This window comes from Abramis brama, assembly GCF_963993115.1.
Source record: "Abramis brama genome assembly, chromosome: 21".
Lineage (NCBI taxonomy): Eukaryota > Metazoa > Chordata > Actinopteri > Cypriniformes > Leuciscidae > Abramis > Abramis brama.
Genome location: NC_139983.1, coordinates 9738432 through 9756505, shown reverse-complemented (window position 1 = coordinate 9756505; position 18074 = coordinate 9738432). Strand labels below are relative to the sequence as shown.

General features: G+C 37.5%; 1 protein-coding gene across 4 annotated transcripts in view; it reads left to right on the top strand.

Moving 5' to 3' along the window:
* The window catches only part of stxbp5b (syntaxin binding protein 5b (tomosyn)), a 50545-nt gene that overhangs the window by 11709 nt on the left and 20762 nt on the right, over positions 1–18074 (top strand). For all 4 annotated transcript variants that reach the window (XM_084097624.1, XM_084097623.1, XM_084097622.1 and 1 more), the window contains exons 3-14: positions 9833–9914; positions 10642–10742; positions 11948–12082; positions 12235–12298; positions 12385–12468; positions 14236–14359; positions 15383–15461; positions 15769–15923; positions 16296–16368; positions 16443–16590; positions 17529–17596; positions 17773–17813. In XM_084097624.1, coding sequence (XP_083953750.1) covers positions 9833–9914; positions 10642–10742; positions 11948–12082; positions 12235–12298; positions 12385–12468; positions 14236–14359; positions 15383–15461; positions 15769–15923; positions 16296–16368; positions 16443–16590; positions 17529–17596; positions 17773–17813 — 1154 coding nt within the window. The remainder of the gene's footprint in view (positions 1–9832; positions 9915–10641; positions 10743–11947; positions 12083–12234; positions 12299–12384; positions 12469–14235; positions 14360–15382; positions 15462–15768; positions 15924–16295; positions 16369–16442; positions 16591–17528; positions 17597–17772; positions 17814–18074) is intronic.

Below are 18074 nucleotides of genomic sequence, written 5' to 3'. Positions count from 1 at the left end.
ATTAGGGCATATAGAATGACAGCACCCTTATCAGATTGCACGGCTGTTTGCTCTCAGCGGAAACCCCTGTTGTTTGAAGTGAGTCATCCATTGTGGTCGGCAATTTGACGCTTTAGAAAGTACAACTTTTGTGTGGATTTCCTAAACGTTACAGAGCTCTGTTCGCTTGTACATTATAGCACTTGAACCGTGTTGCAAGACATGTAAATATTGAATATTAATCAGAAGGATTTTAGGGTGAATCTCATGAAACCTGTCAAGAACTCATCCAGGTCATATTTCACCCCAAAATCCAAAGAAAGAAAGAAAGAAGTCTGCTGATCGTCAGGATGAATATTATTGCACTGCCTTAGATTCTTTTGAGTTAAATCAGCATAGATTATTTTACAATGAAGTTAAATTGTATTAATTACTTTGAGAAATTGTCATGAAAACAAATGAAAAGCAATGGAAAAGTTAAAGAATGTGTACAGAAGAGCACCAGCTTTGTGTCTTAGGCTGTTTTATACAGATGAAACACCATAGATCAGTAAAGTTCTGCACTACAGACAGCGATTTTTGTGTTTACTCATTGTAAAGTGTCCCTAGTCTCGAACCCAGCTGGAATGTTTGTTTAATTTGAGTGAATCCTGGTCCTGACATTTGCACACATAATTATCTTTTCCAGCATTTATCTCAAGCCTGTGTTTAGTGGATGGTCTGTTTTAGGTTAGACACAATCCAGCCTATGGTGTTTTCTGGCCAAGGACTGCCCTCTTCGATAGTTTGACTGACATTTAACACAACCAGTCAGTTGTCTTTTCTCCACATAATGTTAAATGTATATAAATGTATATTTATAGTTGAATTTAAATTCAACAATAATTCACCAGTGTGCAACAAAGTAGTAGTCATATATAGAAAATATAGGGAAAATACATTTTGCACAGTTTTTGTTCATAATGAAGTGCACATTGTAACTGCAGTTTAGTTTAGCATACTGTTTAAATTAGTTATTTTGCTTGCATTTTTTTGTATTTTAATTTCAGTTGCCAAAAATATTTTTGTTCACTAGTACATTTTGTTTTCTTAGTTATATGCATTAACAATGATGGCATATGTGTGTATATATATATATATGTGTGTGTGTATATATATGTATATATATGTATGTGTATATATATACATATATACACACATACACACACACATATATATATATATACTTGTGACTTATGTATCGTTGCATTTATCTTGACTTCTGTGATTTCTATGTCTCTTCTGACAGAGTGTTTCACGTGTTCACACATACAAATAATCAGATAGAGTAAAAGAGTTTGGGTATTTGTTGTGCTGTCCGAGGGGAGGGCTCTAAGGCAAGGCTGGGATGGGAACCGGCTGAGAGTGAGGAGTCGGGGTGGTGGGGGGATGCAGAACAAAATGTTGAGGAACATAGGTGAGTAGGCTAAATATATATAAGCCTCCTTTCGTGCTGATTGAGTAGATCATTTGAACGTGCTCCTCCCGAACTTTGTTAATAAAACATCACATGTTGGTTTTGTGGTGATCAAGATATTCAGTAATAGAATCGAACAGCGATCTGTTTGTTGGGTTGGTCTCCGGCTCCCATGGAACGTGGAGAGTGTCTGACCCTGGGCTCTGATCCAGCGTCACAGAGAGCATGAGCTGAGGAGAAACTGGCTGGTCAAGGACCTGATGCTTACACTTATGAATAAATAATGAGTCTGTGGTCCACTGCAACTTATTTATAACAGCCCTCCATTATTTATTCAGTCCATTTGCCAAATATGGTATAGGCAATCCTGCTGTGTAAACATCCCTGTTTGGTTTCCCATCAGGGGATTAAGACATGGGATGTGAGAGAGAGCAAAACGCTACAATGCACTGAATTATTATTTTTTTTACAGTAACTGAAATTCAAGTTTTTATTTACCCAGAAACTCAAATTTAATTTTTGATTTTTAGAAATTCATTTAGTCATGTTCCCGTTTTTTCCAACGAACAAATTGTACATATTGATACTCATTGCATCATTATTGTTTCACATTGCTGGCATGTTTACCTTTTGAATCTTATCCAGGTTGCGTGCCAGGGGCGTAGCCAGAATTTTATTTTTGGGGGGGCCCATCTTAAAATGAGGGGGCAACTAATATGTGTATATATATATATATATATATATATATATATATATATATATATATATATATATATATAGTGTGGACATATATATATACACTGAGGAAAATAAGTATTTGAACACCCTGCTATTTTGCAAGTTCTCCCACTTGGAAATCATGGAGGGGTCTGAAATTGTCATCGTAGGTGCATGTCCACTGTGAGAGACATAATCTAAAAAAAAAAATCCAGAAATCACAATATATGATTTTTTAACTATTTATTTGTATGATACAGCTGCAAATAAGTATTTGAACACCTGTCTATCAGCTAGAATTCTGACCCTCAAAGACCTGTTAGTCTGCCTTTAAAATGTCCACCTCCACTCCATTTATTATCCTAAATTAGATGCACCTGTTTGAGGTCGTTAGCTGCATAAAGACACCTGTCCACCCCATACAATCAGTAAGAATCCAACTACTAACATGGCCAAGACCAAAGAGCTGTCCAAAGACACTAGAGACAAAATTGTACACCTCCACAAGGCTGGAAAGGGCTACGGGGAAATTGCCAAGCAGCTTGGTGAAAAAAGGTCCACTGTTGGAGCAATAATTAGAAAGTGGAAGAAGCTAAACATGACTGTCAATCTCCCTCGGACTGGGGCTCCATGCAAGATCTCACCTCGTGGGGTCTCAATGATCCTAAGAAAGGTGAGAAATCAGCCCAGAACTACACGGGAGGAGCTGGTCAATGACCTGAAAAGAGCTGGGACCACCGTTTCCAAGGTTACTGTTGGTAATACACTAAGACGTCATGCATGGAATCATGCATGGCACGGAAGGTTCCCCTGCTTAAACCAGCACATGTCAAGGCCCGTCTTAAGTTTGCCAATGACCATTTGGATGATCCAGAGGAGTCATGGGAGAAAGTCATGTGGTCAGATGAGACCAAAATAGAACTTTTTTGTCATAATTCCACTAAACGTGTTTGGAGGAAAAAGAATGATGAGTACCATCCCAAGAACACCATTCCTACTGTGAAGCATGGGGGTGGTAGCATCATGCTTTGGGGGTGTTTTTCTGCACATGGGACAGGGCGACTGCACTGTATTAAGGAGAGGATGACCGGGGCCATGTATTGCGAGATTTTGGGGAACAACCTCCTTCCCTCAGTTAGAGCATTGAAGATGGGTCGAGGCTGGGTCTTCCAACATGACAATGACCCGAAGCACACAGCCAGGATAACCAAGGAGTGGCTCTGTAAGAAGCATATCAAGGTTCTGGCGTGGCCTAGCCAGTCTCCAGACCTAAACCCAATAGAGAATCTTTGGAGAGAGCTCAAACTCCGTGTTTCTCAGCGACAGCCCAGAAACCTGACTGATCTAGAGAAGATCTGTGTGGAGGAGTGGGCCAAAATCCCTCCTGCAGTGTGTGCAAACCTGGTGAAAAACTACAGGAAACGTTTGACCTCTGTAATTGCAAACAAAGGCTACTGTACCAAATATTAACATTGATTTTCTCAGGTGTTCAAATACTTATTTGCAGCTGTATCATACAAATAAATAGTTTAAAAAATCATACATTGTGATTTCTGGATTTTTTTTTTTAGATTATGTCTCTCACAGTGGACATGCACCTACGATGACAATTTCAGACCCCTCCATGATTTCTAAGTGGGAGAACTTGCAAAATAGCAGGGTGTTCAAATACTTATTTTCCTCACTGTATATATACACACATATATATACAGTATATCAATTTACTAGGACCAAGCCATTTTACAGCTGATCGCCGTCCAAAAAGTTCAGGAGGTATCAAACTCTTCATATACAACTGCACGGGTTGTGAAGGCGGTTCATCAATTGCAAACAAGTCATTGCGCATTGTGCCGATCTGAGTCGTGAAGTCTCACCGCTATTCCTGTGATGAAATATGCACGTTTCTGTCTCCTAGCCGCTTCACTCGCTGTCGTCTTGTAGTAAGCTGAAGCAAGCTCAGATGTAGATGGCTTATTTTCTCCTTCTCGCTCATCTTTTTGTGTGTAATATTGTACTTTGCACAACGCTGCCATTGTCACCGGCACCGCATGAACTCTCACGCGAAGATGACAGAGTAGGTTACGCACAACACGTCAAATCAAGTTTGAAAACAGCCGCATTTTACCGCGCAGTATTTTGATTGGTCAATCTATCAATTAGACTAACATATCAACAATTTCTTATTTTTATTATTTTATTTTAAGCAATCAAAAATCTGAGGGGGCCGGACATGTAAATGAGGGGGCCTAGGCCCACCCAGGCCCCCTCGTGGCTACGCCACTGTTGCGTGCATGAAACAGATGCTGAAACGGTCAAAACACATCATCAGAGAAGCTTTGAAACCTTTAAAAAATCTGGCCCCCTGCCTTCCACCTCTGACTACCATATAATTTGGTTAAAAAATAAAAACGGAAAGATTTTTTTAGATTGAAAAACGTGCAATGAAAAACACCTGTAGTAGTTTCACTTTATGTCGTTGAATCATTGTTCACTGATTGGGCTGATATCGGAAGCAGATAATAATGCCTATTTTTTTTTTCGTTGAAAGCATTATAGGCCTAATCTTTTGCTATGGTACTTACAGAAAAACCACATGAATTTCCCATGTTTTCCACATGTGATGACGTTGACGTGATCACATGGATTTCACTATGTGCAAAGTATGTATTTCTCTTGTGTTTTTGTACATGCGAAATTCAGTTGGTTTTTCTGTAAGGAAAATCACTGATCGTTCCTCTGTCATTAGAATAATTTTTACTTCTGGTTTTACTTCAAATAAGCATTATTAAGTGATTTTTAAAGGTTGTGATCTCTTTTCTATACCACAGACTAAACCAATTTTGGATTTATAATATGTGCTATACTATAATATACAATTTATATTAGTATTGATTATTTGTCATAACAAATATGGTGCACCATAATGGCCTGACAAATTGTCCATACCCATAATATCTCATGTATTTCTCATATTTCCTCTATAATATAGGGCTGCCTAGGGCTCCATCGACTTAAAAAAAGCTCACCACTATGATTTAGTGGTGCCTTGTTACTCACTGAATTTGAAATACACAAGGTTATAAATAAAAAAACAATAGGTACTGTAGGTTAGGGATTTGACACCAATATAATAGTGGCTGACTAAAGCACTATTCATACGGTAATTGTTTCTCATGGGGATGTGAGGTATTTTCAACATTTACAGGGGCTAGTCTGTGATTTTATTGCTGTCCGAATCCAGAATGTCAGTTTTTCTCCCACCAACCGTGTAAACATCCCCGGCTGAATTACCTACTGTTTTTTGACGAACATCAAGGTCCTGTGGTAATTTTAATTGCCGTGCCGAGTTTACAAGAGGAGATCAATTAAAAATTCCCTGTTTAAATCCTTTTTGACCACTCCCGAGCACCATAATAACTGTTGTGCTTCACTGTAATTTTCATGCATTTTAAAGGGACAATGTGTAGGTTTTTAGGTATTTTATTATCTAAAATTACTATTTTTATTCATAAATATGTCCTCAATGGTATACAAATACCTCTGCTAATTATCTGACTTATCCTCGTAAATGAAGAATTTATTATCTTTATATACATGGGACGGGTAGGTCCACGGAGGCTTCCATGTAGTTCCGCCATCTTGAAAAACTATAATAGCAGAGAGGGACAAAAAGTACTAAGCCAACGCGTTTCCACAACGCGTTTTCGTTCAGAGCCAGCGTCACGTGACTGAAGCCAGCAGAAGCGGAGGAGCAGAGCAGAGAGAGGCGCTTGTCACTGCCGCGGCAAGTTTAAAAGGCTGCACTGTATGGTTATTTATACACCGTTCATTCATACATATGCTGCGTCACAGGATAAGGAGTCCTCGTCGTCCGAAAAGTCCAAAATAGACCGTAAAAGGAATCGTGACCGGAGATTACAAAAAACAAGGGTTAATGTCGGGATAGCTAATGCAGGAGAAAGCTTTCAAAAGAGATGCTGAAGTTGCCTGCTTTCTTCTCGACAGGTAAGTCAATGTTACGGTCTTAACACTAGAAGTGCCAGAATTCCATAACTACTAGAACTGCCGCAAGCGGTCAAATAGATTCCAAACTCTATATCTTTAATGATAAATACCCAATTGAGAGATTAATGCATTTATTGTATTAGGATATCTTTAAAAAACAAAACAACACCAAACTGTACATTTAAACAAGTTTAATTATACATTTATAAATAAATAATATCCGTAGATGTCCTGAACAAAATGACAGAGTAGCCTATGTTTTCATGCTTCCACTGTTCGATCGCGCCCGCACCCGCCTACACACACACACACACACACACACACATCTTGACATTGCAGCCTGTTCATTATAGCCATAATAAAATAGTCAACCTAACATATAAAAATTCCACTGCTCTGAATATAGTCAGTAGCCTAGTACAATTCGTACCATTTTTGCGCGTGTGAAGAGGATGATTTTTCCGTCGCTATTGGAACGTGAGTGAAGTACAAAGCCTATAATAAAGAATAGTTTACCATCCAAATACATCGCAAATGTTGAAACATTTTGATTCTAATTAGAGAGTTACGTGAGCCTAACGCAGCTTACTTTCACTTTCGCTTATAAAGTATTTCATTTTGGCTTGTTTATAGTTATTTTTTTCATTCTTGTTCTGTTCTGAATATCATTACATTTAAATGATTTGTTGTTGAATATGTTTTGTGTATTTTTTTTACCACATTTTATTGTTGTGTATATTGGTATAGCCTATAATAATACCGCGAAATTCAGCTTTTTTTCATTGCTTGGTTGTGAACTTTATTATATAGACAGTAGAACATTTATAGTTAAAAGTTAAACAGACTCTTTGATGAATAGCAGCTATTGAGTAAAGTAGAGAAGGCCCTAAAAACAAGGTTGTAAGTTTTGTTTGTTCAAAACTGTAACATTCGTTTGTTCGTTGTGTCAAGTTGCAGTTTGTTTGAAATAACAAACCAGTTCACCCGAAGGAAAACTCGATGAAGTGCTATTATAAGACATCCTGTCATAGCTTTTTGGTACATAACGGCTACCGTAGATGCAACACGCATTTGAAAATGCGAGGCGCTGGAGAGCACTATTTGTTTGAATGCAAAATACTATTTCACCGCTAGATGGGAGAAATTCCTACACAATGTCCCTTTAAATATGTATGAAATGCTGGAAAGTATTTAAACGAATAATATTTCATCACCACTCTACCTCAGCGAGTGGAGCTGTTAAGAACAAAAAAGGGAGAAAGAGGAAAAAAACACGTAATCATTTAAAATGGACTGTTATTGTGGCAGCAATACATGCAATACAATTGTAAAATATTATATATAATTATATACATTAAAAATGTAAACCAAGCAGCTTTATGTTAACCTCATGTAAATAAGCGGCTGCATTAACTTGATTTTGCTAATTTCCATATTTTTCAAATGACATCCCCTTATTTTGAAATGGGCCTAATGCAAAACAGAAAACCATTTCAAATATAGCGTGTCTGGCTTTCTATTTTTAAACAGGAGATTTAGATAATTAAATAATAAATAGGACATTGTTTTCCTTTTATTAAATTAAATATGAATTTATTCGTATTATATTTTATTTAACAGCGGACAATCATGCGACTGACCACGTGAGCAGCGTGTTCCCGGGTTCGTATAGGATTACAAAACTAGCTCCTCCACCGTGAATAATTTGCCATCCGAATGCATGAGTTGTTCACTGAGGTCCCATGCAAATTTATTTTTTACAGACATCCACATGAGAAACAATTACCATCCCAATAGGGCTTAATTGTAAGTTTCTGCTCTGTGAATCTCAAGTGCATTTCATAGAGAGGCCGTGTTACAGTGAAATATTAACAAGACTAGATGCGTAGGGCATGCATTAGTTTTGTCTTGTTCTTAGTTTATTGCCCTCTTGTAATCTCTGGTGCTGTCTTGTTCGCAAACCGTTGTGTCAGCAAGGTGAGTTTATCTTCAGTGTAATGGCTCTCTTCCTGAGCACAGCCCTACCAATGTTGCTTACCATAATTGATCCGTTTAACAGAGATACGTTAGCTGGAAGGGGTAGGACGTACAGGTATGTGACTGAACAGCACAAAGCTAACATATCAGACACCGTAAAGCTTCACATACTGTTAGCTGGGTGTGTTCTTTTAGGGCTCTCAGGTCTTATATTTTTTCACAATTGCAAGTTACTCAAGAGGAAATTAGTACATTGCTGCAGGAAACCGCTGATTCAATACGGATGAGAAACCCATTTCCTGTTTATAGTGTCAACTATTTCAGAATTCCTTCCCTGACATTAGAAGTGTGTTAGATGTCCTGAGGTAACAACATACAGTGTCCATATGTTGTTTTGCAGTGTTTTCATTCGGGAGATATGAAGCTTTCTAATCTGAGGTTATTGCTATAGCGAGAGCCTCTTTTTACTCGCCAGTATTGTATTTTGCATTATACAGACGTTGAATTAAAGCTCTAAACTAAAGTATCTGGATGTTTTATTTGGGATTTTTTTAAAGATATTACAATCTAACAGAGAATATAAAGAGCTCTTGTGGGTGTAAACGCACAACAACACAACAGTTTCTTCACCCATTGTGAAGCCCTGGAATCTGCAAACTGATATGAAACAGTACTCGCATTTGTTTCTAAATGCACATAGAAAGCATGCAATGCAGCACAGTGCTGATGAATATGAATGACTGTTTGACTGGAGACTGTCGCTGTTGTCCTGCTGGAGAAGGGGTTTATGGGAGCAGTTAGAGTGCTGTACTCCAGAGGGCTGAAACAGCATTCACAGACAAGACTTAAGACTCTGATTAGGGACTTACTATAATCCTTTTAGTTAAGTCAATGGACAAGACCCTCGGTAATATGACGCAGAGTCCTCTGCGAACACAGATTCCCTTTAGTGCTGCACCCTGTTTGGTTTACTTGCATTGTTTTTGTGTTGTCTATGTGTAAGTTGAGAAGAAACATGACATGAAAACATTTTCTCAGCAAGGTTTTAATGTTAAAATGTATATGATTGTATATGCATATATTTAGGTGCTGTGACTTTTTGCAGTTCATTTAAATAGTCCTACAGTACAGTATGTAGTCTCTCTATTATAGTCCAACTCTGTATTATTTTCTTTCTTTTTTGAAACACAAAAGGGGAATCATGGTAAGAAAGTTGGAGCTATTTTCTGTTCAAATAAAAGTGATTGTTTTTACTGTAAAGCTCCAAGAAGTAGCTCTCGAATATCTCTCTCAAATTTGACATGCATTAATCAGTGCTGTTTGTTGTAAACACATGTAAGAATAATATAAATTTGAGCCTGTTCTTCACACAAAGACATTGTATGACTTATGAAGACTTGAAAGCATATGGATTGCTTTTATGGTGATTTTTTTTTTTCTTCCCCTTGGCGGGAAAAATCACCAGCCAGTTTCATCGTATTGAATTCGGCCTAAAATCTCATCTCAAAAGCAAAATAAAAAATACTGCTGTTGTTGGAATTACATGAGGGTGAGTGAATGATGACAATGTTACTGTTTGAGTGAAATATCCCTTTAATTTTGCAATGCATTTTATACAATAATGGTATTCTGGATTAAGCACATTTGACAGGTACTCTGAGGTGTTCAGTGGTGTATGTACCTTAACTGAGCCTGCAGATTCGGCCGAGCAGGAGTGGAGTGTTACTGCCAGCATGAGAGCGGATCTGCTGTCATCCAGCTGGAGTTTCTCGTCAATGAAGTGAGTTCTGCTCTGTCCATCTGTATGGTCATTTCATCTTTCTTAAGGCCCGATAACAATAACTATATATTCAATACGATTACAGCAGTTTGTTGCATTTACACGTCTTTCACCAGCAGATGTCCTCAGCATGCTACGTTTCGAGCGCATCTAAACAGTGAATCTAGCTAGTCTAGAGTAATCGATCTAATCTAACAGTGAATTTAGCTTACGAAGTCAATAGTGGAATAAAAACAACGCCTAGTCAACACCTTTATATATATATATAGCTATACAACGCCTTTTTCACTGCAACTTCAAAGGAAGCAATACAATGTTGTCGAAACTAGAGCTGGATACCTCAGGTAATTTTGTTACACTATTTGCTAGTCGAGTGGATTCTGATTGGCTGTCAGTGTTTTATCGTTCTACAGCTGGAAAAAAAAAACACTCTGAAAGTGATCCCAATGATATTGTTCCTCATATCTTTATCGTTATAGTTGTGGTGTGAACTCTGCTATTCTTTAATATGGAGAACGATTTTTAGAACTACATCTTTATCGTTATCTTTATAGTTATCGTCCTTGGTGTGAACGGGCCTTTACTTTCTCTCTTGGTTTTATCCCTCTTCCTGTCATTGTCTGTAGCTTTTGGTTTAATATTTAATCATTTAAAATAAATAATATGTTCAATATGTTGTGACTTACAGATTTAGAGCTCTCTTTTTGTGTGTGTGTTTGGTCCATAGGGGGCGCTGGTTAGTGCTTTGGCAGATGACAGTATTCATTTGTGGAATCTGAGGCAAAAACTTCCTGCCATTCTCCATTCTCTTAAATTTAATCGGGAGAGGTAAGCATTCTGCATACACATAAACCATGCACCTCTACATTAAATAAATATATGCGCTGCGTGTTTCAGAGTGAAGTGTGGCAACGTGTTCTTTTACATGTGAGCAGTTCATTACCCAGCGGTGTTTGCAGTGTCTCAGAGCAGCTTGGTTCACAGTAAATGCTGTTCCTCACAAACTCCATCTGTGCATCTGCTCTGCATTTGGTCGCTTTAATGTGCTTTTGGGAACGCAACATACGCCAGTCATCTTCCCAAACTTGTATTGAGAAGCACTTATCATTAAAAAAAAAGCTTTAAAAGAAAAGAAAACCTGCTGTTTTCGATGGTTTGACGTTTAAAAAAAGGAATTAAAGGAATTAAGACAGTCATAAATATTATTATTGTAAATATTATAAGTTGTAATGTAAAATATTATTATTATTATTATATTATTTTTTTACAGTAAAATATGACAAGTCGTATTAGTAGTATTTCTTATTTTGTTTATATTAAGTAATTTTTATATTTTTATAAAATAATAATAATTTTGTAGCCATATTCATATATAATCACACATTTTTGACCAAAATTAGCAGCCCTACAAACAAGCACAACAAAACTGGGGTTTTTTTCCCCCAGAAAAGTTGCAATTTGATTTTTTTTTCTCCAAATCGTGCCGTCTTAACTGTTACTATTGCTCGTATTTGGGATTAAGGGTTTATTCAAAACATCCTAGCAACATGCTATCTCTAAAAACCTTAAAACCAACACCCCAGTGACCACCTAAAATACTCTAGCATTGTTGCAGCAAGGTTTGCATAGGCAAACACCTCCAACGTTTTCTTCAGAAAATGCAAAAGTTGGCCTTTACCTGGGCAAAGAGCCCATTTGACTGTTAATCAGCAGACCAACCCAGAATAAAGGATTGAAATGAATGTTTGTTCAGAGACAAGAGGGCAGGACAGTGTTCTCAAGTGCGTATAGACTTGATTGCTGTCCCATTCACAAGACACACAATGGCAGTAATGCACAGTCGTCCACGGTAATACCAGTTGATTTATCAAACGTGACTCATTCGCTTTGCCAGATTTCACTCTGCTGTTATTGCCATTTCATCCTTAATGCGTCACGACACACAAATCAGTCAAATGTTCACTATCGTATGAGATAATCGCAGTGAGTATTTCACTTTGATTAAGGTCAGTTCTCTCTTTGTCTTTTGGCAGGATCACGTTTTGCCATTTGCCGTTTCAGAGTAAATGGCTCTACGTGGGCACGGAAAGAGGGAACATTCACATCGTCAATGTGGAGTCCTTCACCCTCTCAGGCTATGTCATCATGTGGAACAAAGCCATTGAACTGTAAGGGTCTGACTCTCCATGTATAGACACCATGAACTCCAGTGATTCTAATTAAATGTCTTATGCTCAAATATTTACACACATGATCTTTGCATACAACCTTTCTTTTTGTCAAAACACTTTCCTCATAAACTGTCACCTCTCTTCAACAGTTCCTCAAAGTCTCACCCTGGACCTGTAGTTCATATCAGCGATAACCCCATGGACGAAGGGAAAGTATGAAGATTAAATATACAGTATTTCCTGATTGCTCAGCTTTTAGTTTGCACCATTTCAGAAAAGTTTTGTTTCTTTTTTTGCAGCTTTTAATTGGTTTTGAGTGTGGCATAGTTGTGCTGTGGGACTTGAAATCGAAGAAGGCTGACTATCGGTACAACTATGACGAGGTGAGACATTGTTATTGTAGAGTGCAGTTGCCTCCCTGCATTCTGATTGAATCTCAGATTCTGAGGTCAAGGTTTTTATATATATATAAGGACAAACAGATATTTAAAAATAGGACATTTTTCAGTATAGGACATACTCCAAGCACTCGACAGGGCTCCAGACTACGACCAAATGATCTCATTTTGCTACCTTTTTTCTTGCCGGTGCGACTAAATTGCTCCGGAGCAGGGTTAGCACTGCTTTTGTGGTGTTAACCCCGCATTGTGATGCCAAACTTGTACAGTGTGACATGATGCGGTGTTAGAATGTTAAAGCTAGATGCTACGCAACAGACAACCAATCGCGTACATATTTGCGTGCTTTGTATAGTCATAGAAACACTGCACATTGTATATAAACAGTAAATTCAGCGTTTGAGAGGAAAAATGTCAAATGCTGACAGAAAACATGACAATTTCAGTGAAGAAGAGACCGTTTCATTCTTACCTTTTATAGTCCGAAGTATCCATTCAGTGTAAACTCGATAGTACAGTCGGCAATATGAGGATGTGCACTGTTAGAGCTTTTATGTAAACAGGTCGCGTGCTGTGTTCACCCAATCAGTGACACTGACCATTGAAAATATGCAAATAAGAATGTTAACCCAGGGTTAGGGACTGTACAATGTGAAACATCAGCTTATGAATACCCAGGATTAATTGTTATCCCCGGGTAAATTATGAGCAGTGTGAAACGTGAAGCAAGATAACACAGGATTCAGTTTATCTGTGGTTTAGAAGGACCCAGGGTTAACTATTTCAAGTGTCATGAACGCGTTATAGAAGGCTTTTCAGTCCACAAATCACCAACATTCACCATGGATTTAATGTATTAACGCTAACTGTAACCATAGTCGAATGTTTTTACATTATTCATTTCAACCTTTTGAAAGTACAACCTTTTGCACTTTTTTCAAGGACTTTTAAGTGCTTCACATTTTTGCACCATTTCAAAACTCTAACAATTATCCAAGTTAGATGATTTTTTTTTTAATGCCATGACCAAAAAAAATTATTATATATATATATATATATATATATATATATATATATATATATATATATATATATATTATTTTATATATATCATTTTTTTTTACGTTACTATTGTTAAGAATAGTTTTTTTTTTTTTTTTTGCATCTCAACTCAAATGTGCATTTCCAAGAAATAATCATGTAATATTATTAGTTACTGCAACTTAATAATGCAAAACAATAAAAACATTTTTTACATTAAATTACCTTTTATGATTAAAAATCATAATCACTAAAGAAATTAGTGGCATCTGTGCTACTGTTCTCAAATGTTAGTCTGGAGTCCTGGTACTCAGATGTGACAGCAGTGATTGATCATGAAAACAATAACTGCAATAATTATTCACATTAACACAATAAACTACTTCAATAACAACTGTACACATTTTTAATTTTAGGATTAGTTGTGACATCATTTTTGGTGGTAATTTGTCCTTCACATCATAAAATTACATAAATGCTGTTTATGGTGAAATACCTATGTCAAAGTGGTGTGCAGAGTACTTAAATGAACAACTCTAGTCTACAGGAAGTAAGTTATTCCAGAAGAACAGAACAGAACTAAGATGTTGGTTTTTTGTTGTTGTTATGTTTATTATTGTCGATTCATAATTACTGTCACAACACATGAACCGTAGTTTGCCTGACCTGGTTTTCTTGTGGTTGATTACTCATCCTTTGTTTGGCCTGTAGGCGATCCACTCGGTGGCTTGGCATCATGAGGGGAAACAGTTTGTGTGCAGTCACTCAGATGGCACACTTACCACATGGAATGTACGCATTCCTGCCAAGCCTGCCCAGATCATTACACCGCATGGTAAGCTTCTGCCTAAACAAACTCTTGTTCCAAGTTCCTCAGGTTGAGCGCTTCAGGGTGCACAGAATAAATATCAAAGAACCGTAGAGGTGAATTCTGTCATTTGTGTGCCACTAGCAGCACAAATGAACTGGAAATGCTTGTTTTTGAACAGGTTTCTCAAACGCATCAATGTTCTGTGTTTACACTTCTTCAGTAAACTCTGCTACAATATGTGAGCAGCATGTATGTAAAACTTTGTAGTTTTGAGAAAATTACGTTTATTCTTGGTTTGTGAAACAAAATAAATAAATTAAGTCACTGAAATAAGGCCATAAAACAACACTACACAATACAAATATACATAATGAAAGACAAAAAGGCACATTATTGAGCACACTGATCTAAAGACAGAGACTTGAGCAGTCACACACCATTGGGCCATTCCTGAAACAGTTCCTGTTCAACATACCTGTCATTTTCAAGGTGTTTGCTTTTTCATTTTACCATGTTCATGTAGAAGCTTGCTGATGTTGGTACAAAATACAACACTTATCTGTGTGACCAAAATCGACTGAGTATTTTGAGTCTTTTTCGCACTGATAAGAAACAAAGCGACCGCAGGAGTTTAATAAATCCATATCCTTAATAGGGGCGGAGCAAAACAATCTTTTTACAAATGCATCATGATTTTGAAGAAACTCAGACTGAATCTGTCCATAGAAATGAATCATCAGAAATGTTTTTTATTGTTAGTTTTAAAAAGATGAATAATTCAGTTCAAATAAGGGACATGTGGGATAAGCCACCTTAATGTGTCAAAGAGTTGTGTCTCTATACTGTTGCTGAAAGTTGTACCAACAATCATTTTTTGGAATCAAATTACAAACCAACAGGTGCTTAAAGGTTCCTGCCCTCTATTTTATCGTTGTTCCCATGATTAAAATACACAGATACTGGAGATAAAAAGCAAAGAGAAAAAAATAAATAAGTGAAGGTATATTTATATGCACACCTTGTTTAACATGCAATATTCTCTCCCAGGTAAACAGCCCAAGGATGGAAAGAAGCCGGAGCCTTGCAAACCCATCTTGAAAGTGGAGTACAAAACTACCAGGGCAGGGTAAGGCTCCGGGTTGCATTTAGGAAGCAAACAGAGCATGATGCATTGGACTTAAATGCGTTGCATTGCGAGAGACTGTCTGGCTTCTGTTTTAAGGGTTTTATAGGGATGACATGATGATTTACAGAAGACTGACATAAAATATAAAGCTAATATGACAATTATTTTTGGATATGAAAGTCTAGTTCTACATTTAATCATTTTCTTAATTCCACTCCTTCTGAATGAAGCACTCATTTGTTTTATTTCCGGCTTGGCTTCCCTTTGCATCATGGAAAATTGAGATTTGTTCATTTGTTTTGTTAAGGGAACCATTCATGATACTGTGTGGAGGTTTGTCATATGATACAGTGGGTAGACGAGCCTGTCTGACTGTGATGCATGGGAAAAGCACTGCAGTGCTGGAGATGGACTACTCCATAGTGGATTTCCTTACGCTGTGTGAAACCCCATATCCAAACGGCAAGTCACTGCCCCACCTATCGCTGGATTTTCCCATAACATTTACTGTATATTCAGCAGTGCCTTTAAAAACAAGAGGCAAAAATAAAAGGTTCTTTCGTTATCTTTAAATCTTGACGAAATTAGACAAAGTGCTGAATGTTTGGCTGGGCGATATAATGATTTTTTTTTTTTCATCTAATGAACTGTAATTTGGACCAAACAGTTGTTGCAAAGTAGATTAAACTTTAATGCAAGCACTAAAATGCAATAAAATATAGTTATTAAATCATTTAAATCATCAATCAGTTTTTCACTAGGAAAAATAGATGGTATTTTGTAAAGATGTCTCATCTAAGTTTTACAATAACTCTTCCTTCTGTACCTCCACAGATTTCCAGGAGCCTTATGCTGTTGTTGTCCTGCTGGAGAAGGATTTGGTTGTTATTGACCTTGCACAGATTGGGTGAGAAAATGCCAAAAGGGAGAGACACTCTAATCTTTTGTGCACAGTTGATTTCTAAACAGCTCTCTGTGCAGGTATCCGATCTTTGAGAATCCGTATCCTCTGTCCATCCACGAGTCTCCGGTGACCTGCTGCGAATATTATGCGGACTGTCCTGCTGAAATCATTCCTGCACTTTACTCAGTGGGCTCCAAACAAAAAAGACAGGGCTTCAGTAAGAAGGTAACGTTCTGCCCTCCGCTGAGGACCTATTATGCCCTTTTACAAAGTTTTGATTTCGTTTTGGGGTCTACTAGAATAGGTTTTCATTCTTGAAGGTTTAAAAAAGAACACATTATTTTTTACATGTTTAACATTGTTGCAACACCTCTCTTCCCAGTCTGTCAGAAACACTCTGTTTAGTTCCGGTCTCTATGAAGCCCCTCCTTCTGAAAAGCACAATGTGCTCTGATTGGTCAGTTGGTCCAGTGTGCTGTGATTGGTTAACCGCTTCGAGCGTGTTTGGGAGATGTCCCGCCCCTTACAATAACCACACGTTTCAACACACTACTAACTAACTCAAGCAGGCCCCGCCCCTTTATATTGCGTATGCCTTTGGCAGGAATAATTTAAATGAGAAATATTGTGATGTGTTCATTCCGGGGAAGAAAACTCAAGACTACAATGGAAGGCGTTTCAGGGAGTTCAGAATCAATGCGCACTGAAATAGAGAATAAAGTCCGAAATTTTCGCATGCTTTTTTTCGTATTATTGATTCGGTGGCTCTGAATTGTCAAAACACCATTCGAAATGCTTGCTACGGATGCGAAAAACGCAGAAAATCGAACCTGATCCTATTTTTTTTATGACGGACGAAAGTTTCGGAGGCAGTGTGCAAGCGTGATTGACATAACGTGAGGTCGTATTTATTTTTTAACGTGCGCAAATTTCGGATGTGAATTTCGGACTCAGTGTGCTCTTCACTTAACTCCCTCTGGAGGGACTTTGGAACTTTACAGAGCTTTTTTATGCTCAAACCGCAACATTACACACTAAAGAAAGCTAATAATTAACTTTATTAAATACATTAATAATGTACAAAAGCATAATAGGTCCTTTTTTTAAAAAAAAGAAAAAAAAGGATAGTCCTATGTGACTGATACAAATCTGTGTTTATGCAGGAATGGCCAGTAAGTGGAGGTAACTGGGGCCAGGGAACACTAAGTTTCTCAGAGATCATTATCACTGGGTAAGTGATCTCTCACACACATACATAAACTCTTTGCTGTTCCGAAGCCTTTTCACGTTTAATAATTGGATTAGCGAGGGACACCTTTTATGCTTGTTGGAAGTGAAATGCTTTTTAATGCAGAGCCAGTATTTCAGGGTTGTTATTGGTTTCTTTCTTTCTTCCTGAAACACCAGGCATGCTGATGGATCGATCAAGTTTTGGGACGCCTCAGCATGTGAGTTTCTGTCTTAGAAAACAAACACTTACTTTTGATGTCACATGTAGGTTCTATGGCAATGTTTTGAGTTGGAAAAATATGCACACAGAATCTGCGCAGGATATTTCTGCAGATGTCCAAATAATAGATGTTTTTTATTTGACTAAAAAGAGTAAAGCATTCTCAGCTACATTTAAGACATTTTTACTTGTCTACATCCAGATGCTCCCCAAATTCAAATTGCAGATTGTATCTGCTAATCATTTATTTAAAACAAAA